The sequence below is a fragment of the Diabrotica virgifera genome, chromosome 8 (genome assembly GCF_917563875.1).
Source record: "Diabrotica virgifera virgifera chromosome 8, PGI_DIABVI_V3a".
Lineage (NCBI taxonomy): Eukaryota > Metazoa > Arthropoda > Insecta > Coleoptera > Chrysomelidae > Diabrotica > Diabrotica virgifera.
Window position 1 is genome coordinate 225,684,817 of NC_065450.1, and position 27,631 is coordinate 225,712,447.

General features: G+C 33.0%; 1 protein-coding gene across 2 annotated transcripts; it reads right to left on the reverse strand.

Annotated features, from left to right (window-relative positions):
- Positions 1-464: 464 nt before the first annotated feature.
- On the reverse strand, positions 465-16,311 carry LOC114337102 (inducible metalloproteinase inhibitor protein). 2 transcript variants are annotated; one of them, XM_028287490.2, is made up of 3 exons: positions 16,198-16,311; positions 10,030-10,245; positions 465-823 (listed from the first exon to the last, which is right to left on the reverse strand). In XM_028287490.2, the coding sequence occupies exons 1-3, from the start codon at positions 16,259-16,261 to the stop codon at positions 621-623; spliced, it is 483 nt and encodes a 160-aa protein (XP_028143291.1). In that variant the 5' UTR covers positions 16,262-16,311; the 3' UTR covers positions 465-620. The 2 variants fall into 2 exon arrangements, with proteins under 2 accessions (XP_028143291.1, XP_028143300.1); XM_028287499.2 differs by lacking the exon at positions 465-823 and adding an exon at positions 6,675-7,540 and having other exon boundaries at positions 16,198-16,310.
- Positions 16,312-27,631: the final 11,320 nt, after the last annotated feature.

A 27,631-nucleotide genomic window follows, 5' to 3' on the forward strand; every position in this document is an offset into this window, starting at 1 on the left:
TGTTAACTGTTATGTTTTATTGTTAATGTAGTTTTGTTTCAGTTAAAGCACATGTTAATAGTAAAACCACCTATTTTCTTTATTTCTGGAATATATCAGGGACATTCAAAAAGAAAAATATTCACAAACCATAAGACTACAAACTACAATACGATTTCGATATATACCCACACTGCGTATCTTGTCCTCTCTACAGGGTCTTTCAAACTTAACAAAGTTTGAGTAAACCTTTGCCCAATTGTGTAAATAATAAAGAAAAATTTAAAATAACAAGTAATTGAGCTTCGTCCAAAAACCCTCCTCCTTCGGAGTCGGGCTCTTTCGCCAAAATATAAAAATGAACTCTAGTAGTTTTTAGTCAATACGCTTTCAAGCAAACTTATCGATAATTTTGATGCACTTGTGTAATTACCCCCGATAAGTTATACTAAGTGATATGATAAGTGCATAAATAAAAAGGTATATACATAAGAATAATTTTATTGAGACTTCTTTTCGTTGAATTATAAAATAATAATGTCTGTTAAATAGTTAAAAAATAATAACAAAGCCATTTTACATAGTGATATATTTTAAAAACCAAGTAGGTGATAAATATTTTATCCTGGTGGTTTCTGTCTTTAATCTCCTCTCTTAGGACAACTACTTCTCGGTACACACTGCTTGGTTGTGGTGTCTCTCAAGTAGCCAGGGTCACATGCACAAACCCGAACACAAGCTATAGGACATACATACTTTGGACACTTTGGATTTGGAACTTGGCATGTCCTCTCAGGGCAAGGACAAGGACCGCATCCGTAGTGCTCGTTCGGACCACATCCACCTAAAATAAATAAATGAAAATGTGTTATTAGTGAACTGTCGTTATTCAAAGGACACCGCAATTATAGTTCTTATGTAAAACCGGTCCCGGTTAAATTTAATGATAGTTCTCAGTGCGTAGATTAAAAAGTCAATGCGACCTAGGTCTGAAAAACTATTATTCTGAAGTTACAAACTTCGGAAGTTTTTGGATTCAGGTGCTCAGTGTACGTCAAGCACACTAATTCACAGTCAAGTCAACGAAAATATCTATTATGCTGGGGCCACACTGTCACAGTAAGGTCTAATGCCGTTAGTTATCGGATTATTTGACATTAAAGAGATGTGTAGCCACGACTTAGCGCGCTAATTTGTTATTGTCATTATTAATCCCGTTAAACGTTTGGCGATAGATCAAGTGGCGGTTTCTTTCGACACAGCAAAGGAGTTACTTCGTACTTATCGCGTTGTTTTGGCTACACTAGCATTGTTTCAGTTATACGCAATAAGTTCTAGCTTGCAGTGCAGCAGTGTAATTTGTTTTGTGAAATACATAGGTAGGTACTATTCTACGAAAATGGAGTGGTGTAATAAAAATGAAGTGGTGTAAAATAATAGATTCATAAAATAATAATTAGTAGGTACTCATAAAATATAACAGCATAGCAGCTTCGACTTCAGTTCTGAAATTAGTTTATTAAAAACGCGTTTTCTACTGAATACGCGCTAAAATAAGTGTGGCCAGTCACTTTAATGCGCAGTTTAGCCCAACATTTTTGGTGTATAAATTAATACGATAATGAACGTTAAACGTTAACATTGGTGTGGCCCCAGCATTATCGAAAAAACAGAGACTCATTTCCCTCATACATATTTGCCCGCTGAATATGATTCAAAAAGAGATGCATTGTGTTTTAAGTCTTAAGAAAACCGCCGAAAACTGAAGAAGACCTATAATTTTACGTGGCATTCATATTGCTGTGGAGGAAGGGGTATGGGAAGAAGGAGAGTGTCGTGGTTGAAACATTTAAGGGACTAGCCGAGATGCAGTTCAATAGAACTCTTCAGAGCACCGATAGACAATGGCGTAACCAGGATAATCCTAAGGGGGGGGGTTACAACTTCAAAATGGCTTGATTTTTCAACAACACATATTGGTGTTAAGCATATAGAGCTCAAAGTAGAACCCAATGGGGGGTTATAACCCCCAAAACCACCCCCTGATTACGCCTATGCCGGTAGATAGTGATGATGTAATCCACTCTCCGATTTGGAGGAGGCACTTAAAGAAAAGCATTGCATAAAAGTGATATTCATACCTACCTATTTGTCCAAATGCAAACGTGAACAAACACACTGTCAAAAAGAGTGTAACAAACATCATTTTTTTAACTGATAATAAATTGGTTTTTCCAGCCGCTGTTATATTTATACTTAGTAAATAATTTTATATTTAATATTCATATACAGTAACCCAGAAATAAAAGAATTGTAAAAATGTATCAGCTTGATAATGTTTTTCGTGGAATCAACAAAAAATTGTTTTGCAGCATACTAAATTAATTTCATGAAATGATAACTGGTAAATACCTCTAATTATAATTTTTAAATAGTTTTTACATTTTAAACACTAAGTCAATAATGCATATTTTATTATCGTTATCGTAATCAGTAATTTAATGCGAAGTGGATAGCATTATAGTCCAGGGCGGATCTGTTTTGAGATGGACGTTGAGAGGTGACTCAAATTTTTTTGCAGAAATTGCTTGAAAATAAATCAAATAATAATATTTGAGTTATCCTCCCTCTCAAAAAGGTCCGGAACATTGTTTAAATAATCAAAATGTCAAAAATTGAAGGAAAAATTCGATTTTTTTCTTCGTTTTTTGATTATAACTTTAAAAGTATTCATTTTCGAGAAAAGTTGTACTGACATAAAAGTTGCCTATTTAAATTTCCTACAATATAAAATTGGTTAAAAATTTAAAAAATAGTCACACTAGTTGCAAAATAGCGATAATTGCGAAAAAACCATACAAAAACAAGTATTCACATTTTACGTTTTTCAACCATTTATGCTACACTTAGGACCTTTATATTTCAACCAGAAAAACTTTATGATACAGTAAAACAATACTGTAAATTTCTTTAAGATCGGTTTAATAGATTTTGCAAAATAAATTTTGCAATCCAGCTTTCGCAAAAAAAATTAATTTTTTCAAAATGTTACAGGACTGAAAATAAAGCAGATAGCAAGTTAAAATTTTTCATGCTTATAGAAGTGTACTGTACCTTTCATTTGCAATTTTCAAAATTAAAATCAATTAATGACCGCGGCGTCAGAAAATTTTTGAAATAAACAATAATTTTTGGTGCTACGCGCAGGACAGCTGTGTTCGATTCACACAAGTTGATTTCCACCAAAATTTCTTCCCATCTTTATCTAATATATTATTTTCTTACTCTATATTTTGTTGTATTTTAATATTTTAATTCCACAAAAATCAAACTAATTTTATTATTGTTTGTGAAATATTGTTCAAAAAATTGCATATGTTTAAAAATAATAAACTTTTATTATTTTAGTTAAAATATATTAACAAAGAAAGTTTTTTCTAATAAAAGTGTTATTTGAAAGGATAGAGTATGTGTTTTTATTTTGCAATAAACAAATTTATTTATTTATATCGAAATGTAATAAAAATTAAAATGTATCAATCGTTATCAAAGGTCATTGGAATGCCCAATCAGAGCAAATTATCCGCTGTCCTGCGCGTAGCACCAATAATTAATGTTTATTTACAAAAATTCCTGACGCCGTGGTGTTAATCGATTTTAATTTTGCAAAATTGCGAATGAAAGGTACAGTACACTTCTATACGCAAAAAAATTTTCAACTTGCTATCTGCTTTATTTTCAGTCCTGTAACATTTTGAAAAAATGAATTTTTTTTACGAAAGCTGGATTTCAAAATTTATTTTGCAAAATCTATTGAACCGATCTTAATGAAATTTACTGTACTGTTTTACTGTATCATAAAGTTTTTCAGGGTGAAATATGAAGGTCCTAAGTGTAGCATAAATGGTTGAAAAACGTAAAATACTAATACTTGTTTTTGTATGTTTTTTTCACAATTATTGCTATTTTGCAACAAGGGTGACTATTTTTTAAATTTTTAACCAATTCTATATTGTAGCAAATTTATTAACGCAACTTTTATGTTGGTACAACTTTTCTCGGAAATGAATATTTTTAAAGTTATAATTAAAAAGCCAAGAAAAAAATCGAATTTTTCCTTAATTTTTTGACATTTTGATTATTTAAACAATGTTCCGGACCTTTTTGAGAGGGAGGATAACTCAAATATTATTATTTGATTTATTTTCAAGCAATTTCTGCAAAAAAATTTGAGTCACCTCTCAACGTCCAAATGTACTAATATTTTTACAGATGCGCCCTGGTCTATTAATCTAATAACTTATTCCTCATTTTTTTATGGTTTTAAAAACTGGTCATCATCATTTCTTCGTATTCTTCTTCTAAAATCCGGCAAGACTCGTTAGGCCGTCCGCACATGGAGGGACGCTCGAAGTAATCGACTAGATTCTAATCGCGTAGATCTCTCCCCACCACTCAAGTTCCTTCGTTGTGGCATTGAGCTCCGTAGACGAGGCGTTTAGGATTGCAAATCGCCTCGTCTTGTACGACTCTCGTCCCTTGCGATCGGTAGCGCACCAGAAAGTTCGAGTGAGACGCACGTTTCCAAGTTTATTTCATTTGTTTCTTTCGTTTTTATTGGTCTGATGACTGTTTTGTAAATTCTGCCTTTCATTTCATTTCCGATGTTTTTATTTCTTCATATTGTGTCATTCAGGCAACTTGCGGCTTTGTTTGCTCTATTCACTTGATCTTTCACTTCTAATTCGAGCTTTCCGTAGCTAGATAGTTGATGCCTAGTCCTAGTTATTTAAACTCCATTACTTTGTTCTGTTATCTGACCCTCCAGCTCTAATTTACATCTTATTGAATTGTTTCTGTAGAAACAATGAAGTTGACTTTATTAAGTATCAAGACATTTACTCAACACACATACACCACACATTACACTACCTGATGGCGAAATCAACCGTATCATGCCAATGGCCACTAGTTGTTTTATGTTTAATTAAAAAAACAGACCACACATTTTGTTTATTAGATTTTCTTCTTCTTCGTCTTCGTTTTATGTAGACATGACTATATCTGTTTTTGTAATGACAATGTGCCTCCAGTAAGTTGTTATTCCATCTTTTTCGTGGTCTTCCCACTGATCGTCTTCCTATTGGGGAACCGTCTCTCGCCGTCCTTACTACTCTATTTGTTGTCATTCGGCTTATGTGGTCGTTCCATTCTACTCTTCTGCTTTTCACCCAGTTAGTAATGTTGTCCACCTTGCATCTCCTTCGTATATCTGCACTTCTAGCTCTATCCCACAGCGTCTTACCATCGATTTTTCGCAGTGTTTTCATCTCTGCTGTTTCTAGCATTATTTTTGTCCTTTCTGTATCAGGTCGTGTTTCTGTCTCGTATAATATTATTAGTCTGATGATAGTTTTGTAAATTCTACCTTTCACTTCTTTTCCGATATTTTTATTTCGCCATATTTTTTCATTCAGGCAACCTGCGGCTCTGTTTGCTCTATTCACTTGACCTTCCACTTCTGTTTCGAGCTTTCGGTAGCTAGATAGTGTGATGGCTAGATATTTAAACTCCATGACTTGTTCTATTATTTGACCCTCCAGCTCTAAGTTACACCTTAATAGATCTGCTGTTACAACCAGGCATTAGTCTTTTTTGGGGAAATTAACCTGTTAAATTTTCTGGCGACTATGTTGAATTGGTGCAGCATACGTTGTAAATCATCTTCACTTTGAGAGATTAGTATTGCGTCGGCTGCATAGCAGATTATTATTTTAAGTTGTTTTTCTCCCATTTTGTATCCTTTTTTTGTTCTTGCTTTTTTTATTATTTCGTCCATGATGATATTGAACAACAGAGGACTCAGGGAATCTCCCTGTCTTATCTCATTCTCAGCTTCAATTGGAACTATAAAAAGGGAGTAAACCCTGTAGTTGGCTGTATACCTTCAATATAACATGAAGTAAACACTTCTGTTGTATGTAGGCATATATGAATTTACTAAAAAATCCTTAAAATTTATCCACGAAGGAGTGGAAGTACAAAACGTTTTCTGTCAGACTGACCATCATCAGTGTAAACGTCCAGTGTACAAGTAATTGAAACTAGCCACTTCAATAGGTATAAAAACCTCTAAAATACATTATTGTTACATTCTATAATAAAAAGTGGTCGACATTAAGTCGATGTCTTAAGATTTAAAGATCACATGTGAATGTATTTCATCCTTGGTCGAAAGTTGCACAAGGTAAGTACTTGTGTTCAGGTGAGAGGTTACGAACCAACTGGCTCAATTGGGTCAGTTAGTTCTTCATCTACTTTTACTTTTATTGTATTGTATTTATTAGATTTTAAAGTTCTTAACTTTAAAGACTAGACCTACTTACGGTAGGCAATTTATTTCTATTGTCTCCATTAAGGTTTCCTTAGCCATTTACTCTGAATACAAGTTAAAGAGTAGGGGAGAGAGTATAGGTACAGCCTTGCTTCACACCTCTTTTGATACATATTTTTCCAGTATTTCTTGTTCAAGTCTTATAATTGCTAATTGATGCCAGTATAGATTTACAATTAAATATTAGCATTTAACGCTGCGATCCAACTTTAAACTATTTGTAGCATTTTTTATATCCAATATTTTGATTTATATTTCTGCATCGCCCTATTAGTCCTTGGACAAAGCAATTAAACAAGGATTCTCTCGCATTAAATATTTATATTAAAAAATATATGCATAAATAATCTCATACTCAAAACGCCATTTTAATTTAGACGTACCAATATAAAATATAGTATTAACAATAACCATTAGGAAATATATCAATTTAAAGGACACCACACATATCTTATGGAAAATGTAATGCCACTCAAATGTTATAAAATTTACATCAAGAGATTCGTCTGGAAATTACAATCATTTCATATCATTGCGCTAACTCTGAATGTTGATTATAATAACGGCGTAAATTGTAATTAAAGTTTATGTAAATCACATTTTGAAGTCCATAAAACGGTCATAATCATAAATATTATTAGTCTAGTCGCTATCGAAAATAAATTAAGCCAGCGTGAGCTAAGGCAATTAGAGGAACTATCCTGAGTTAATATCTGCAGAAAGATTTATGAACTGCCGATTCAAAAAATCTGTTTTTTCACTCTAACTCACGTACCGACTCATTTGATTTTGTATTTAATTATATCAATTTATACCATCATTAATCAAGATTCAGAGTTGGCGCAATTATATGAATTGATTGTAATTTGGAGACAAATCTGTTCATGTAAATGTAATTGCATTTGAGTGATATTACATTTTCCGTAAGACGTGTGCGGTGTCGTTCTTTTGGATACAATTATATTTCTTATGCTGCTGAAGGACAATTATCTTGAGGTACACACGTTCCAGTTGAATTATCCCTTAAGTATCCTTGTTTACACACACAAAACGGACGACAGTCTTCAGAGCAAATCATGTCTTTACGACAAGATGGTTTAGGATTTTGACAAGTGGCCTCGTGACATAGACATGGAATGCATCTTTTTTCTTCTCCTGGTTTGCATGCTGAAAAGTTAAATAAAATAAGAAGTAATCGTATATTTTTCATATTGAGATTTGTAATGTCTTCTAATGCAAATTAACTGCTTTTATTAGATTCCGTTCCTCCTTATTTCTAGTTCGGTACGTCATAGATTTTTTGCTTTAGTTGTAAATTTAACGAATATAAATAAACTAATAACTGTTGCGTTCAAGAACAAAAATATCCATTTGTTTTGTACACTAAGGAATATCTCAGAGAAGGGGCATATCGCCAGTTTAGTCACTGTGTCAAGAACTTATGCTATCAGTATCAGTATCAGGAATTAAGAAGCAGAAAAATAAACCAAGACAAAATCGCCAAAAAGTAACAACGGCTCGCCTCGATCGTTTTCTTGTCCTAGCAGCTAGAAGAGACTCAACCATATCCCACCTGCAGCCCCAAAGGTAGCGTTGGGGAGCTACAGGTGTAAGTGTTTCAGTTGAAACAATAAGAAAGAGGATTTGTGCCCAATTACTATACAGCAGGAGAGTTACGGGTTCCGAATTTTCCAGGCAACACAAAATTGATCGCCTAAATTGGTGTCTTCAACGCCAAAACTGTAACATTCTAAATAAGCAAAATATGCAATTTTCAGACGAAACTAGGGTTTGTGTATAATCAGACAAGAATAAAAAACCGCTAAACGCCTTAAAAATGAGTGGCGCATACAATATTCCAGCTACAAAAGATCTGATATGAATATTACGTGGCGCGAAAATGTATTTTCATTTTAATGTAAAACAAAATTCTAGTTTTATTTTAAAAGATTTTCCATTATATTTGCTAAATTTGAAGTAAACGCGCCACAAAAGAGTAACTTTGATACAGTTTGAATTTTGAAACTCTTTTGTAGCGCGTTTACTTCAAATTTAGCAAATATTATGGAAAAATATTTTAAAATAAAACTAGAATTTTGTTTTAGCTTTTGTAGCTGGGATATTGAATGCGCCACTCATTTTTAAGGCGTTTAGCGGATTTTTATTCTTGTATCAGGAGTTTTTCAGAGTTATTTATAAATTAAATGTATGAAGTTGAATGCAATGTTCCTCTATTACTCGTTAAGCTTTATAAATGGTTACCTTTGTTGCATTATCTCCCAAATGATCTAGTGTCCATCGAATGTACACTAGATTTTTTTCTATTCGAAATAGATCGCAAAAAAAATATTGAGATGACCGGTAAATGAAGTCGGATTGCCCGTTGCCAGATCAAATTTAGCGTCGTAATCACTACAACTGCATAAACCATTTCGGGAATAATCGTTAATTGGATTATACTTTTGTAGCTTAATAACTTCTGAAAGGCTCAACCGATTTTGATCAGTAGACATGAGTTTGAAACGTATTTACCAGTAGTATCTGATGGATCTAAGGTCAAGTATGATAACTGAAGCTATTACAGGAATTATTGAGCTTGTAAAACCGTTTGTCCCGTAGGAAATAGATTTGATCATAATTATGAAGCCTCTAACTTAAAAATTCGAATTTCCGGATATGAAGTATACACCGTTAGATTCGTCTAGAGTCCTTCTACAAACGCTCAGTTATTGGCGCAATTCGTAGGTTGAAATTTTGAGTAATTGTCGAAAAACCAAAATTTTTTCAAAGTATAGTTTTTCAGTTTTTCGGCTATATTGAGCCGTGTGTATGTCTGATCCTGACGGCTTGGACACCATTTGTAAGCTTAACTCAACGCTATTGATTTGGTGTATTTGCGGTTCTCCTGTCTCTTCTTGATCCGAAGATATATACCTAGCTGGCTTATGGGTGGTCAAAAGTTACAAACTACACCGGTTCTGAATCGGCCCTGATCCCCTCTTCAAACACAGAAAAAAATTCAAAACTTTCAAACGCACATACCACAAACATTTTCCCTTTTTTTAAATAAAAATTGAGTCATACTTCTGAGCTCTGTAACTTTTGAATTGTTTAACCGATTTTTAAAATTAGACTTGCGTTGGAAAGATAATGATCAGTAATATTAGAAGCCGCAAAGGTCGGACTTAAATTTTTTAAGTTTTTGGGAGTTTTGGGGACGAGGACGAAAAACAGACCCTAAATAGAGAGGGCCGTAAAATCCACACCCTTGGACCAAAATGGATGGTTGACATGTAAATGGGTGAGTCTTTTCCTGAACTTTAAGATGGGACTTCGCCCATCTTTCAATTCAGTCAGATTTGGAAAATCGAGAATTTCGTGTATATAGTGTCGCGTGTAGGGGGGTGTTGGTATGCGCCACTGGCGAGAACTGCTGTTCTCTGGTAATGACCGACGGATTCAGGTACTACAGAGGGCAATAAAGACGAGCAAGAACGAAAAGTGCCACATTTTTTTACATTATGATTGGTAAAAAAACTCCTTTAATATTCATCCAACCAACTTTAAAAGCTCGCAGGTATGTTGACTTGGTTCTAGAGTCTGTAATTAAGCTCTGTAGAGGTACAATGTAAGATATAAATAATTGTATTACGAACCTGGAGGGCAGTCTTCTTTCTTGACGCATTTTTGAGTATTTTCATCTAAAATTAGTCCCTGTTTGGCATCGCAAACACAAGCGTGAAGGCAAAGACCTCCGCAAGAAATCAAAGTCTCACGAGTTGCATTTGGATTTTGACAAGTTGGCACTGTTGTACATGGGTTTGTACAAACTAAAGTCTGATCTTTTCGACAAGAAGGTGTAGTAGTCCTATCTAAAAGTAAAAAATATAACATAACTTTAATTTATGTTTCTAACCTAGTAGAAGACTGTTAATATGTCTTAAAACGAATAGGTTGCATAAAGAGTAAACTAGACGTCAACGCCTTAATAGGCTATTGATTATGTATTTTAGAAAGGAACTACAACGTTAACGGGGATTTATTGTTTCATATAGTCAATGGACCTCTAAATATGAAAAACCCGTGGAGTGCTACCATTTAAAGGGGTGCGTTTTTGAGAAAGGGATGAATTAATCCCTAGGCACAGGGCAAATTAGGGTGAGTTCTATGCACTTTTGGTGCAATCACGTCTACAGGAAAATTGTTCCAGATTAATTTACTATCGAAACATCATATTTTAAAGTCAAAAATTTTATTTTTTTACAAAAATATTTTCAAATGAATAGCAAGAAAAAACACGAAAGATAGCAATTCTGTTTTTTGCCCCATAACTTTTTTCTATGGAGATATAGGTATAGGCATTGCTTCGCAGAAAAATAACTTCTATCCTTCCTCTTTAAAACGGCGTTTAGTAGAAGTCTCTATGGTTTATCGTTTCTAACATATTGGCCCATTTTCCTTGTTACTTCTCAAACATTGTTGTGTAACTTTTTTCTACGTAGCTTTAGTTATGTAAAATGTTACATTTAATAGCAAGAAAAGTCAATTACCTTTAAAATCCCTAACAACACAAAACATTCTAGGAATGTACTATCAAAGTTCTATTAATGTTTGAATGTACTGGACATTCAAGGAACATTCGGTAAATATCTGATTAAGTTATTCGTGGAATGTTACCACAAGACATTCTATGAACATACTACCAATGTCCTATATTTTAAGAGAGGCCATTTACTATTCAATTTGCATTCATTTTCAAATTTGCTGCGCGTGTATATGTATTTAGGCAATCCAAACCACGTGACTTCTGGTTCTGGTTGGCATGGCATACAGGTTACAGAGGTTATGTTTGTAATTTGTAATATCATTTCATTTCATCATTTCACTGTTTATCGTCATATTTTGGATTCATTTGGATTTCGTTTGCTGTATTTTGTGAACTTTATAAACTTTACCACACTGCAAAGTGATTATTTAAGGAAATTATTATTGGAGACACCAGATGTTTGAAGAAAGGTAGGGCAAACAATTTTTATCAATGTTCATTTTTCTCTGATATTTATCAATATTGATGAATTTTGCAAGCAATAACATTATATCTTTTATTGTTTTAGATATTTATTGAAGCTGAAAATAATTGGGGATTTAGATCCATATACAATTCAGTCAGAATTGGATTTTACCATAAAGTGCATTCCACCAAATTACTATTATAGATATTATAGATGAAAGCATACAAAAGCCTTCAGGCACATAAATATTTTACAGCTGGATTTGTTTTTAAAGTTGGAGTAAAGTTGGAAGTCACAAGCAACAACTTCGTAAGTACTTACAAGAATATTGAGGAAATCCAGCTCCTGGATACTACTGGGCAAACTAGAAGATTGAAGAGGACAAAGCCTTTTGAACTAGTTTGAGTGATAGTGAAAAGCAGAGCATAATGCTTGTGTGCATGTGTATGTTAGAATAGTGCGGTTAGAAAAGCAGAGCATAGTGCTTGTGTGCCTGTTAGATTAGATAAGAGACGCTATGGGTAAGCTCTTCATTTTAAGGAACAGTAGTAATTTAGGTTAAATTAAAATTACTCATTGGTCAGAGTTATGACCAGATTGTAATTCTAATGAACAATTCAATACAGTGAATCGTCATCGTAGTGATGATTATGGAAAAAAATATATGACAAGATTTTGTGCAATAAAAATGTTTATATTTATCAAGGATGTATTATTTGGTATGGGTACATATACAGACGGAAAAATGAAAGAATACCCATGAATGAACATATAAAACACGCTGTATTTTCCTGTCACCGTGTCACAAAGAAAATTGTCCAGTGCAAGTAACAATAATTATTACATGTACTTGTGCTGACCAGTTTTTTGTGTGACACGGTGACAGGAAAATACAGCGTGTTTTATATGTTCGTTCATGGGTATTCTTTCATTTTTCCTACTGTACTTCTGGTATATCGTCGGTGATGTGACAATACCTCCTATCCGCTTTTTCATGAATTTTGTAGGAGATGAAAAACTTGTTTGGGCCACCTCGTGTTTTCATATATTTTTTGATTTGTTTTGTAGTAAATTCAACTATCTATTTACTACAAAACAAGTAAAAACTTACGTATGAAAACAGAAGGTGACCGTAAAAAATGTTTTTCGTCTCCTGCAAAACTCATGAAAAAACATATAGGAGGTATTGTCACATCACTGACGATATATTTCAGAGAATGTCTAAAAAATATACTTTGAATGTCCTAAGAACATTCATGGAATGTTTCAACAAGACATTCAGTCTAAACAATATACTGTGAATGTTCAAAGAACATTCGTAGACATTCATGGAATGTTCCAACAAGACATTTAAGGAATGTTTAAAATGCTGACACAGCACTTTCCTGGGACTTTCCAGGGACGTTCGTGTGCTTTTGGGGACATTCCAGGAATGTTTTCAATGTCCTGTGTGTACCTTCTAGGAACATTCCTGGAATGTTTTGTGTTATTAGGGATGGTCTATTATAGAAATCTCTATGACTATTTTTAAGCAAGATATGGTTGTTTTCAAAGTATTATACTTTTAAGGATTTTTGATATATTTTATGATTATTTTTAAATTTCTCATTATAACTTTTTATTGTATCTTTGGGGATATACATTGTACAATAAACAAGAAAGCTTATTTTCTCAACTTTAAAATGGCGTATTGTGAAAAATTCTGGGACTATTTTTAAACAAGATATGCTTTTCAAAATGTGACATATAAACATGCAATAGGTCCACTAAATTGGAACCATATTATGGAAAACTTCTTTATTATTAACTTTATCAAAAAAAAATTATTCCTTAAAAAATGCTCTGCATATTCCAAAATATAAGATGCAATCATCACATATAAATTTTTATCAATAGTGTACGAGGTATTTTAAAAAATGTGAATTTCGCTCAAGAGTAAAGTAACTATATATTTCACAATATCGAAAAGTGTTATTAAGAAAAGTTATTTGGAATTAAAAATTATGTTATAAAATGCAATTATAATCTTCTAATTGAAAAAAATAAAAATAATTTGAAATTTTTTTATCCTACGGATATCTTGTTTAAAAATAGTCCTAGAATGTTTTGCAATACACCATTTTAAAGTAAAGAAAATAAGCTTTCTTTTATTCCAAAACGTATATACCTAAATGTACAAAAAAAAACAGGCATAATGAGAAATTTAAAAAATAATCATTAATATTATCAAAAATTATTATAAGTATAAAACCTTGAAAAAGCATAACTTGTTTAAAAAGAGCCGTATAGTCTTATACAATAGACCATTGTATATACCTAGAGATGCGTAGAAAAAAGTTACAGAACATTGTTTGCGAAATAATGGGGAAAATGGCCCAAAAATACTGTGAGTGGCGAACTTTGAAATATCTTATTTCGGAAACTATAAATCCTAGAAACTTTTACTAAACTTCGTTTTAAAGAGGAAGAATGGACGTTAGTTTCGCTGAAGCAATGCCTATACCTATTTCTCCGTGGAAAAAAGTTATGGGGCAAAAAAACAAAATTGCTTTCTTTCATGTTTTTTTTCTTGCTTTTCTTTGGAATATATTTTGTAAAAAAACATATTTTGACTTTAAAATGTTATATTTAGATAGTAAATTTAACCTGGAACAATTTTCCTCTAGACGAGTTTCTACCAAAATTGCATAGAACTCACCCTAATTCACCCTGTGCCTGGGGACTAATTCACCCCTTTCTCAAAAACGCACCCATTTAAATTGTAGCACTCCGCAGTTATTTCAAATCTAGAGGTCCATTGGCCATATGAGACAATAAAATCCCGTTAACGTTGTAGTTCCTTTTAGAAACATAATATATTTTGAACATAATCAATAGCCTATAAATATAATAGCAACTTATGCACCTGATACTAATAGTTATGTTGTATGTTAAAATGAAATTGCAGAATATACCACAAAAATTAAAGAGAAGATCTGCAGGACGACACAACAGAGTATTTATACCAAAAAATAAAAATGCAGAAACACAGCTCACCCAAACCAATGAAGTTGAGGAAATATGGGCAAAAAATAAAGCAAACATCTTAAAGTCAGCTAAAAAGCTCGGGATGCAAGAAACATAAATAAAAGCAAGGGCCTCCTTCGCAAAGCGAAAAATGTACAGAGGTAAAAGAAAAATACTATATGGAAAATAAAAAAGCTTATTTGAAGTAGATGTCAAACAAGACATAACAAGCGTACAAAGATTACAAGAGAATAAGAAGTGAAATACATACATTTGTAAGAAGAATTAACAAAAGGAATTGGGAAAACTTCTCAAAAGAACTGGAGCATGATTTTTATTGTTTACAAAAATAAATACGGCGCTTTATAAGAGGCCAAAAATTGGAGGTGAAGGAATTAGTAGATCCGAAACACATAGAAAAGGATGAATGAATTGACTGTCTAAAGAAGTTATACACAGAGGAGCAATAAATGGTGTTGGAACCACAAACACCAAAGTTATCACAAACGAAGAAGTTCACATAAGCTAGCATGAAGTAGAAAAAAAACTTGAAAATTTAAAGAAGCATCTGAGATTTGGATAAAAAATAGACCTAGCAAAAACATGTAAATATGTAACAAACCAATCTGTTGATATAACACAAATAAGAAAATGAGTATGGCCATCAAATTGAGGTTCGTCGAATGTTATGTTTGGTCACAACTATTATATGGGGTAGAAGCTTGGACTCTAAAAGCCCAATCCGTAAAAAAATTGCAGGCATTCGAAATGTGGCTATGTAGGCTTATTCTGAACATTCTTTGGACTGTAAAAGTCTCAAAGGAAGAAGTGATAAGAAGAATTGGGCATGGCAGAAAGCTGATGAACACAATTAAAATAAGAAGAACATCGCATACCTACGGGCCAAATACTTCGAAACGATAAATACTCTCTGCTACACGTCATCATGCAAGGAAGAGTAGAGGGGCAAAAAGACTTGGGAAGAGAGAAGAAATCTTGGCTGAGGAATATCAGAGATTGGACTAACCTCAGTGTTGAACAAATATTTCACTTTGAAGATAGAGAAGCATTTAAATAAATGATCGCCAACCTTCGTTAGGAGACGGCACAAGAAAAAAAGAAACTGATTACATAATCTGGACCACAATAATATCGAAAATGTTTAATCGTATGCTTGGGCAAAAAATAAAACTATCAAAGCTAAAGGCTGATTTAACTAGAAGATGTTCCTTGGCATGGGCAGCATTTGAAAGATTACAAATGGTATTTAAATAAAACTTACCAAATACTCTAAAGGCAGAACTTTCGATCAGTAAGTATTACCGATTCCGACGGAACTAAAATATAGACAATTAACAACAACATACTCCACAAACTTCAAGTGACTTAGAGAACTACGAACCTTAGATTGCTCAGCATTAAGCTGAGCATTCATCGCACATTCAATGAAGCAATAAGAAAATGATCAAAAGTAACAGATGTAATCTAAAAGATTGCCAAGTTGAAATGTAACTGGGCAGGACACATAAGAAAAATGGAAGACAACAACAAGAAATAAGAGAAGTAGAGGCAGAACTCAAACCAGTTGGACTGATGACATCAAGGGAATGGCTGATGAAATGAATGGACTGGACACCTAACGCTTACATTTTATGATGGATGTAATAGCTGTTGATGATGATGATCATAATGTTAATTGACTGAGACTTGTTTGAGCAAGCTGCCAAAAAACAACACAATCCATAAACATATCGAATTTAAAATAACATTAACAACAAAATCAATCAAATAAATCTTTCTACATACCATTTTGTCCGAAAACCAAAACACAGCTTAAGCATAAGACGAATAGTAAAGCAACCTTTTCCATTTTTACTGATTTCTATTCTCAGGTTAACTACTGTCTTTATACTAATAATTTTCAAATGTAAACATTTTGATAACATAAATTAATAAATTTAAACTGCGTGAAAAACAATAACAAAGAATATTGGATATTTTTTAAGTGTAGATACGGAAATTTGGTTTTTGCAATTTAGGCTCCAAATTTTAAATAAATTATAGATAACATAATATACTCAGCGACATTAGAAGTGTTATTTTTACACCCAGAAGGAATAATTTCTTAAAATTAATTTTTTGGCAACATGGTACATTTACTACAAGAATGAAATGATAACTTGGCAAGATTTTTTATTAACATGTTTTTTTTTATTTAATAAAACTCCAACAGGAATCTTATGATTATTGCTATCTGATCATTACTATGATCAATAAGCAAGTTAGTTCTATATACAAAATATTATAAAAAACTTATCTAAGGTCATATTCAACAATATTCCTTAGGCTCTAATACATTACAGTACTACTAGCTAACGTGTACACTTTAGCCGCACTTTGCTCTGCTTTTTCACTTTCACGCACTTGAACTTATTGCACTAACTCGAACGGCTTCGTTCTCTTAAGTCTTCTTATCTGGTTGGCGTTGTCTAGGAGATTGATGGCCTCGACATTCACATGGTTGGAGAGCCTTTGTTCATGACTCTCGGCAAACTTACTTACTGTCTGGATAACCGTATCCATCTGGAGGTCTCGATGAAGATCACAGTTTCTGAAGTACCATGGAGCTTTGGCGATGTTCCTTAATACTTTATTCTGATATCGTTGTATAATTTGGATGTTACTTTCTTTTGTACAGGCCCATAGCTGTATCCCATATGTCCATATCGGTTTAAGGACTTGCTTATACAATAACAATTTGTTATAAGTAGACAGAGTGGGTTTTTTTCCCATCAACCAGTACATCTTTCTGAACTTGATTTCTAATTCTTCCTTTTTTTCTTAATATGCGCTTTCCAACGTAGCTTGGAATCTAATGTCATACCCAAATATTTTGCCGTATTTGCATAAGGTATTTGGTTTCTATTTATACTAACTGGGATATGTTGTTCTCTTTTGTTAGTAAAATTGACATGAACAGATTTTGTTTCATTTAATTTGATACGCCATCGCCTGGTCCAGATGTTAATTTGTTCAACAGAATTCTGTAGCATGGTTGCTGCTTCCTCGTGGTTTTGTCCGACTGCTAGAATGCATGTGTCGTCCGCAAATGTCGCAATTGTGTTAGGTTCTAATGATGGAATATCACTGGTATAGAGCAGGTATAGCACTGGCCCCAGGACACTTCCTTGTGGAACTCCAGCTTTAATTTCTCTTAATTCTGAATATGCTTCCTCATTTTTAACTCGAAAGTATCTGTCGGATATATATGATTCTAGTAGTTCAGAATATTGTTTTGGTAAGTAGCATCTCATTTTATGATATAATCCGTCATGCCACACTTTGTCAAAAGCCTGCGCTACATCGAGGAAAATTGCAGAACAGACTTTTCCTTCTTCTAAAGCTTTTTCTACTATATCTGTTATTCTATGCACCTGATCTATAGTTGAGTGGTTTTCTCTAAACCCTTTTCTAAAACTCAATTTAGTCCATGTGACGAAACCGCTCCCGTCTGAAAAAATTTCTGATTCGGTTTCTTTGTGGATTCCTATTAAAAAATGTCCCCTTTAAACAAATCTGAAGGGTGCCGGGCTGAATTTTTGGGCAGAAATTGTTTAAACAATTTTTTTAAACAAATACAAAAGATTACGTTTTTTTGCTCTGGAACATATATTTTTAGGTTTTTTAGGTCATTTTAAACAAGAAAGGTATCTTGTAATTTTTCTTAAAAATTGATAGTTTTCGAGTTATAGGTGATTTAAAATCTGAAAAATGCGAAAATACGCATTTTCGAGGCCTAAAAACTCATATTTAAATTAGTATTTTTGAGGTTGCCAGATACTTAAATTGAAGTTTAGACATTCAGCTTCAAGATTCTGAAGAGTGGTTGCGTCTAACCTTAATTTATACCGTTGTTTTTTAATTGTTAAATATGCGTGTGTATCCGATTGTTTGCCGGTGCGGCGAGCTCTATTTCAAAAATCTCCTATTTTCCTCCGAAAAATATTTTTTCTAGATTCATTGGAGTATTCTAAATAAAATACGTTTCTCGACATTTTTCTCAAAAATTAATAGTTTTAAAGTTATAAGCGATTTAATATCCGAAAAAGGCCAAAAATCGCTTATAACTTTAAAACTGTTAACTTTTGAGAAAAATGTCAAGAAAATTATTTTATTTAGAGTATTCCAAAGAAACTAGAAACAATATTTTTCGGGGGAAAATAGGTGATTTTTGAAATAGAGCTCGCCGCACCGGCAAAAAAATCGGATAAACACGCATATTTTACAATTAAAAAACAACGGTATAAATTAAGGTTAGACAATCACTCTTCAGAATCTTGAAGCTGAATGTTCAGTCTTCAATCTAAGTATCTGAAAACCTCAAAAATACTCATTTAAATATGAGTTTTTAGGCCTCGAAAATGCGTATTTTCGCATTTTTCAGATTTTGAATCGCCTATAACTCGAAAACTATCAATTTTTGAGAAAATTTACAAGATACCTTTCTTGTTTAAAATTGCCCACAAAAATTAAAAATATATGTTCTGGAGCCAAAAATATGATCTTTTGTATTTGTTTAAAAAAATTGTTTAAACAATTTCTGCCCAAAAATTCCGCCCGGCACCCTTCAGATTTGTTTAAAGGGGATATTTTTTAATAGGAATCCACAAAGAAACCGAATCAGAAATTTTTCCAGACGGGAGCGGTCTCACCACATGGACTAATTTCAATTGTATTAGAAATCTTGTTAATAGTTTTCCAAAGGGTTACAGAAATAAAAATAGGTACATTGTTAAAATGTTTATTTAAACCTCAAAACTTTATTTCTATTATTTGGAAAAAAACATATTCTCAAAAAAATACCGACTTTAGCATTAGGAACGACAATAAAAAAAACTATAACTTTTATATGACTTTTACCAATACATACAAAAATTTAAACTTTATTGGGCAGTGTGTTTCAAAATAAAATTTGACCTACATATTTTAAAGTCATGCAGCTGTCAAATGTCACTGCATATTACTTAATTTACACATTATCAGAGCTTTATTTTTAAACAAATAATACTTAGATAACCAGAAAACAAAACAGGGCAAAAGATATTCAGATACTAAATGTTTTACAATTATGTTCTTTACAAAAAACTTTGGCTGAAGCTTTTTCCTCGGCTGAAGACGTTGACCAATCGGCTGGGACAACTAAGGGATCTTTCAAAATCTACTCCAACAGTAGCATGGGATTCTACACGCTCAAAAGAAGATACGATGAATTTACAAAACCATTTTATGCGCAGCTGTTTTAAGGAATTTCAACAAATTTCACAACAAAGAATTACGACTGTTTACTCAGGTGTCGCAAACTACGTATAAAATAAATAGATAAGAGAAGCCATGTATACAGGGTGTAACCAAAAACTTCAGCAATATTAAACAAATTTAAAAAAAAGATTTAAATGAATGATATTACCAACACAAAATACAAGGGATAATTATTGTTCATAGGACGGGTTTCAAATATTTTAGTAGATTTTTGTAATGCTACAATATTCCATTGCTTCATTAGATTGCTTAATCAGTATGTTTTGCCAGTGTTGACTTACAGAGCGCAAACGTTGACCATGACAAGGAGAACAGTGTAAAAGATATGTGTGTCTTAAAGGGCGATGGAGCGTGCTATGTTGAGTGTTTCACTACGAGACAAGATCCCAAACCGCCAGCTACGACAAAGAACAGGAGTGGCTCATGCAGTAGAGAGAATATCAACACTGAAATGGAACTGGAAAGGTCACGTGGCTCGAATTATAGATACCAGATAGACAAAGCGGATACTGAAATGGAGACCAAGAGATGACGCCTACCGAAGCAGAGGTCGTCTACCATCACGTTGGACTGATGATCGAAAACGTTATCATAGGAATTGGATGCAAGAGTCACAAGATCGAAATAGATGGAAAATTATGAGGGAGATCTAGGTCCACCAATAAACAAGCGAAGCTTGAATGATGACCTTCATTAGATATGAAAATAAATTGTCCCTCTTCTTTTTGCTCTGTGTTTCCGAGTATAATGTACTTTGATTTTTCTTGGCTTATTTGTAGGTCAAAACATTTTGCCTCCTTTTCTAATATTTTTATAACATTGATTAAATCTTTTTTGTTTTCGTTAGAATAGTAAGGGCTCTATTAGTCTAGGTAACTGGTGGCGCAACTAGTGGCGCAATTAGTGGGCCCACCAAATTGTGAGCACGGGCAACTGGTGGCCGAGAATAGCCACCAGCAAAAATAATAAAATGAATTGGAATTGGAAAAATAATCAAATGCAATTGGAAACTTGTTTGTTATCAATTTTACGAAAAAAAGTTATTCTTCATAAAATGCTCTTAATAGTATAAAAAATAAGATGCAACCATCAGATTCAAATTTTGTGAATTTATACGAGGTATGTCAAAAAAGATGAATTTCGCTCAAGAGTAAAGTATCCTTATATTAAACAATATCGAAAAATGTTTTATAAAAAGTTGTTCGGAATGTTGTTCATTAAATGTTTGAATATGCAATTACATTCTTCTAATTGAAATATTGTGAACTGTAAAGGTACTTTACTCTTGGACGAAATTCATATTTTTGAACATACCTCGTATATAATTGATAAAAGTTTATATATTATGATTGCATCTTAGATTTTAGACCATATAAAGCTTTTTGTAAAAAATAACTCTTTTCGTAAAATTAATAATAAAATACTTATAGATATTTGTAATAAAATGAGGTTGGGTATCCGTAATTTAAATTTTTTTTTCAATTAGAATGATGTAATAAAATTAATGCGTCCCAAAACATAGTTTTTTTAATTCTTAACAACTTTTCATAATAACAATTTTCGATGTTGTGAAATCTAAAGGTACTTTACATACAATTTTTTTGACATACCTCGTATAACATAGACTATGCAGAGCATTTTATAAAGAATTTTTTTTCGTAAAATTGATAAGAAAAAAGTTTCCCATATGGTTCCAAGTTAAGCAGACATACTGTACCTATATATAAAAGCTCATTTTTTTAAAATTTTCCAATTAACGTCACATTCGGATTCAGCATAATTAAAAACAAAATAGAAACATTTTTGATCAAGGTAAAGTGATCAATTCACCGATATTTCTAAAATATAAAAAGAGCTTTTATTTTTTAAACAATGAATAAACAATTAACGGCTAAATCTGCGAGAAGAACTTTTTAATATAGATATTTATAAATCAACAAAAAAGGTTTTAGAAAAATATACGCTTGTTAATAGAAAATATAGAAGTTATTAGTATCGTTCGCGGTAACGATTCCGTACTTGTCCAGGACAACTTCGCATGCGCACTTTAAAAAAGAGCGTTCTCTTTTTTAAAGTGCGCATGCGATTTTTAAAGTGCGCATGCGAAGTTGTCCTGGACAAGTACGGAATTGTTACCGCGAACGATACTAATAGAAAAGAAATACGAAGCACTCGATTACAATACAAATGAACTAGTGGTGGCCGACACCAGTTGCTCAGTCTAATAGGGTCCATATAACATAATGCCCCGGCTTGGTGGCGCCACCAGACCCGGTTACCCGGCTGGTGGACTGGTTCGGCCACCAGATCGACAACAATTTCTGGTGGCGCAACCAGTTGCCGTAGTCTAATAGGTCTCATTTACTTAAATGCCCCGTGACGTCATGAGTCACTGGTGGAGCAACTTGGTGGCGTCACCAGTTGCCTAATATAATAGCGGCCTAAGATCATCAGCGAAGGCCAGACATTGACGTTCATTGTTAAAGATGGTTCCGGTCGTTTTAACTCAGCTATTTTTGATTACTGTTTCACCTATGTCCTCTCTACAAATTCGTGCGATGAGAATCCTATTTATACTAGATGATTTGATGCTATTATAATCCATAGTATCCCATTCTTTGACTGATAGTACCTACTCTAGACTCTTGTGGTGCTCGTGAATGTGTCTGAAAGTAAGTGCTAAATCTTGATGCACTAATCATGGACGGATAAATATTACATCGAATGAATGTGAAAACCTAGGACTTAGGAAGTCCAGTTGCTTGTTAGGACTTGTTTTAGTTAAAATACAAAATAATTTTTATATAGTTAAAACAAGAATCTATCTCAATCAACTTTCATTCGTCGTGGTAGTCAGACGTGCGTAGGAAAGAAGCTTGTTTTTAAAACCGGTGTCTATAAATTAGATATTTAAATAAATATTTTGTGAACTTTAAAAGTAAATTAATTACACCAAATAAAAAAGCGAAATCGGAATAAAAACATTAAAAAGTTATGAGTGCAGTTAGCGGGGGCGACGCCCCCGATAAAAATGTTTTAGAAACCCAAATGGATACAGAACATGCAACATCTTCAAAGGAGGAGCTGTTAGGATTTCAAAATCTTGTTCCAGTTACACAGATAAGTACCACAAAACTTGTTAATAATAAACCCATTATCGATAATGACTTTGCTAATGTACACACTTCAATAACAAATAACATAAACAAAGAAGTAGGAACAAAAAGGGAGGAATTTCTTTACCGACAAAACGACCTAGGACCTTTTTACGCGTATTTAGAAAATAATTCACCCGATTTTAAAGGCAGATTAAACGCGTTAAGGATAGGTGACATATAGTTTTAAAGAAATTGATGAAAAAATTATAAGCATTGACGCAGTAGGAAGAAATAAAATACGTATAAAATTTAAAGATTATAAATCGGCTAACTATATCATATCTAAAAAAAATGAAGCAATATTTATAAAAAATAATCTAGACATATACATTCCTAAGTTTCTTTTAGTTAGACAGGGCGTAATAAAAGATATTTCCACAGAATTTTCAGTAGAGTATGTTAAAAACAGAATAAAAATGTACGATTTACACTGTAAATTTGAAGTCCTTCAAGTCACAAGATTAAATCGAAGGCAAGTAGATGAAAACGGTACTCAATACATTCCAACAAAAACATGCGTAGTTAGTTTTAAGTCACAAGTGCTACCAAAATATATAACAATCAATAAGGTACTAAAGGAAGTCGAACCATACAAACAAAAGGTGCTATTATGCTTTAATTGTCTTCGATTTGGACATACAGGTGGGCAGTGTAAGAGCAAGGCTAGGTGCAATAAATGTCAAGAATCCCACAACTCAAAAGAATGTAAAAAGACCGATCTCACTCCAAAATGTTTTAACTGTTCGGGGGATCATTTTACTACAAATTTAAGCGCGTGTCAAGAATTTCAGCGTCAAAAACTTATTAAAGACGCTATGTCTTCCAATAATATTAGTTATCAAGACGCAAACAAACAGTTCCCCAGAAACTCCTATGCAAAAGTTACATCCATAAATACGGAACAAACTACAAACCTCTCCTGCCTCAAAACTTTCCCTCCATTAAATCCCAATAATTATACACCCACCCAATTCCCATCAAATCCAATTAACAAAATGTCAACGAATAATATATTCTACAATAATAATTCAAATAGTACAAATTCTCGAACATTCAAAAGACAGAGACCAAATAGTCCAGATCCAACATTAATTGTGCATAATGAAATTAAATCTTCCCGTAGATCTCAATTACCTACGGGAGGAATATTAGACAGCATTAACTATAAGGGAAATATTAATAATAATCCAGTTGCATCTCCTTCAGACTTGAGCATGATAAATTCAATATTAGAATTAGTTATAGAAATTGTCACAAAAGTTTTAGTAACAAAAAGTATAAATATAAATAAGGAAGAACTCGAAAACTTAGTCAAATTAACTATAAATGGAAACACGTCATCACATTCTCAGACCTCAACCACGCAATAAATATTCTTCAATGGAACTGCCGTTCGGCAGTTTCTAATAAAAATAACTTAGAATATCTACTAGATAGGGGCAACTACTCCGTTGCACCTTCCAAAAAAAGGTGAATACAAAAAAAATAATAAAAAAAAATAAACCAATTAAAAAAAAACCAATTAAAAAAACAAAAAAAAACAAAAAAAAACAAAAAAAAAAACAAAAAAAAACAAAAAAAAAACAAAAAAAAAACAAAAAAAAAAACAAAAAAAAACAAAAAAAAAAGAAAACAAAAAAAATAAAAACATACACACAAAGAGGGCTAAAACCTCCGCGGCGTTGAACCGGGTTGATGCTCTAGCGCGGAAGGAAAAAAAAATTAAACACCTTACACTTTACTAATGCTACATATTACTAACAAAACAAATGAATACATCATGCTCAAGTTTGATACTATGAAACAATTTACACAAACTATTTCTACAATCTAACATAGTCTGGCTAATTGGTTCTCACCAAAGCCATAAATTCCACAGAAAAAAAAAAGAATCTATCTATCTAATCAACCCTAAATATCGATCCTTGGATATAGGCCTCCTCTTCCTTCTTCCATGCCTCTCTACCTTGGGCAATTTGCATCCATTTTGACCCAGCGTGTTTCTGAAGGTCATCTGACTATCGTATTTGTGGACTTCCCCTTTTGTGTTTGTGGTCTCCAATGTACATCTTAGTACATCTTTAATCCATTTTTCCATATTTTCCGTTGCAAGCGTCCATGTCTGAGAGCCATATATGAGAACAGGAAGGATACATTGATTGATAACTTTTCTATTTAGGTATTGGGGGTATTTTCTATTCTTTATAATGGAAAACAATTTTCCCGATGATGCCCAGGCCAATCTTATTCTTCTCTTTATTTCTTCGGTCTGAATTTCTCTATTAATTTAGTGAGTTGTCCTAGATACTTTTTTACTTGCTCTATTATTGTTTGTGCCACTGTAATAGTTATTAGTTCTTCTTGTCGATTGGTCATGGTTTTTATTTTACTGTAATTCATCGTCAGTTCTATAATTGTCGATTATCTATCTAGTTATTCCATCATTCTTTGCAATTCTTCACTTTTTTCTGTTATTAATACAATATTATCAGCATATCGTAAGTGCTGTTTCACATTATAAGAATTTAAACGTGCGATCGTTAGAACGCACGACAACAGTCCAATGGTTGCGCATGTAATCCTATGGAGCCTTTCTCACTAGACGGTGGTTGGAACGTTCGGTGAAATCGCCGTGTTTAGGCCGTCCCTCGCTTACAACAACAGACGGCAGCCGTGCCGTCTTTACGCACCCAGTAGCATAGGGGACTTATGCATCATTTCATATGATACTGTCGTTCAGTCGCACGAAGGTAGTTTCTTTGGTTGTTTGGTACATTATTTTCATTTACACTTTGTGGCTGTTTGAAGTAGGTGCATATATTTTATATTATGATGTCTCATATTGATAGTGAAATATTAATAACATTAATTGAAGCGAGACCTGTTCATTGGGACAAAACAATAGAAATATATAAAGATAGAAACTTGACGAGAAATGCTTGGAATGGTGTATGCCGTGCACTTAACAGTGCACGAATTAATTTGAATTACTTAATTTGACGAATTAGGTGATAAAGAAAAAAACCGGTTTCTCTTATTTCTCTTTCTTCGACGATAAAGTAAACACAACGCTATAATTTGATTTCGCTCCATATAAAATATACCTTTTATTCTACGAAATTATATTTAGTTTTATAGGGTAAACAACTCGGTGAAAACTGGAGTAGGGCTGCGGTCACTTCTTGTGTGAAATTATCTAAAAACAACATTTAAAACGAGGGTAACAACATTTAAAAATGAATGGATGACAGAGGGTCTTTTAAATTCTATACATGAAAAACATAGATTGTAATGTTGTTCTGAAGCTGTTTCCTTGTGGAATTTTTATAATAAACTAGTCTAAATGGGAAATAAGCCACAATTTAACTAAAAAAAGAATTTTATTAACGTTTCGACGTCCAAATCGGATGTCGAAACGTTAATAAAATAATTTTTTTAGTTCAATTGAGGCTTATTTCCCATTTAGAATGGTTTCTTACATAGATTGTATGAGCTAATTAGATGAGCTAATCCAAGATCCCACAAATAACTTAGTAGAACAAGGATTATAAAAACAAATTAAGGCTTTTAATTAAAAAACATAAGAAATAATAACTGACAAAATAGAAATTGCAAATGAATTAAATACGCATTACAGTACATTAGGACAAAAGTATGGACAAAAAATACCCATGTGTAATGATACATCGTAATGATACATATCAGACATCGTATCATGTACCTACCTTAGCCACAAAGTGTACATAAAAATAATATACCAAACAACACAGCAAAATATCTTCGTGCTACTCAATTCTTATTGTGTGAAAAGGATAGGTGCGTCAAAACTATCGCACGAGAAAACCCTCGCACACTCAAAATTCTTATAATGTGAAAGAGCACTAAGTGATTCAGATATTACCTGTTTATATACCCAATCCATCACTGTAGTTGTTTGAAAACATCTAGCGCTTGGTTGAATAGCAAAATAGTATATTAAGTATGGAGAACGGTAAGGGTTTTATACCGATCGAAGACAATTGTTTGTCTGAGATCGGTTACCCTTAACGTTCGACATGCTTATAACGTTTTTTGCACGATTAATACCATTATAAATTATAAAATTAAACATTTTCGTCATATTGTGCATAACAACAATGGAGAATTGAGTTTTTATTTAGTTGTCAACAATTTTAACCCGGGAGTAGTCGCGCTCACTTCTGTAACGTCGATAGTCGCGTGTAAGATTCTATCTCAAAATACTAATTTAAAACAAATTTTTATTTTGTACTATTTTTATCTACTTTTTATATTGAAAATATATATTTCTTAATTATTAACAATTTTATTAACAAAACCTGAGTTAACGGCCACCTGTCCTAACGGCCAGTTTAAAAATTTCAAAACCAATTATATGTAGACTACAAAAACTGGCAATACCGTCCACCTTTCTATATCGGCCAATAGTTCTTTCATTTTTAGTGGCCGTTACTGACAAATTTTACTGTACAGTAAAACCAGTGTTAACGGCCACCTGCCAATATCGGCCACCTGTATTAACGGCCAGTTTAAAAATTTCCCAAACCAATTATATGTAGACTACAAAAACTGGCAATAGCGGCCACCTTTCTATATCGGCCAATAGTTCTTTCATTTTTAGTGGCCGTTACTGACAGGTTTTACTGTATTACGAAAAAGGATGAAATGTGAGATTCTATCTAACGGCGCGACTACTCGCGGGTTAAAGCTAATTGGCTCTCCCCAAAGCCATAAATTCCACAAAA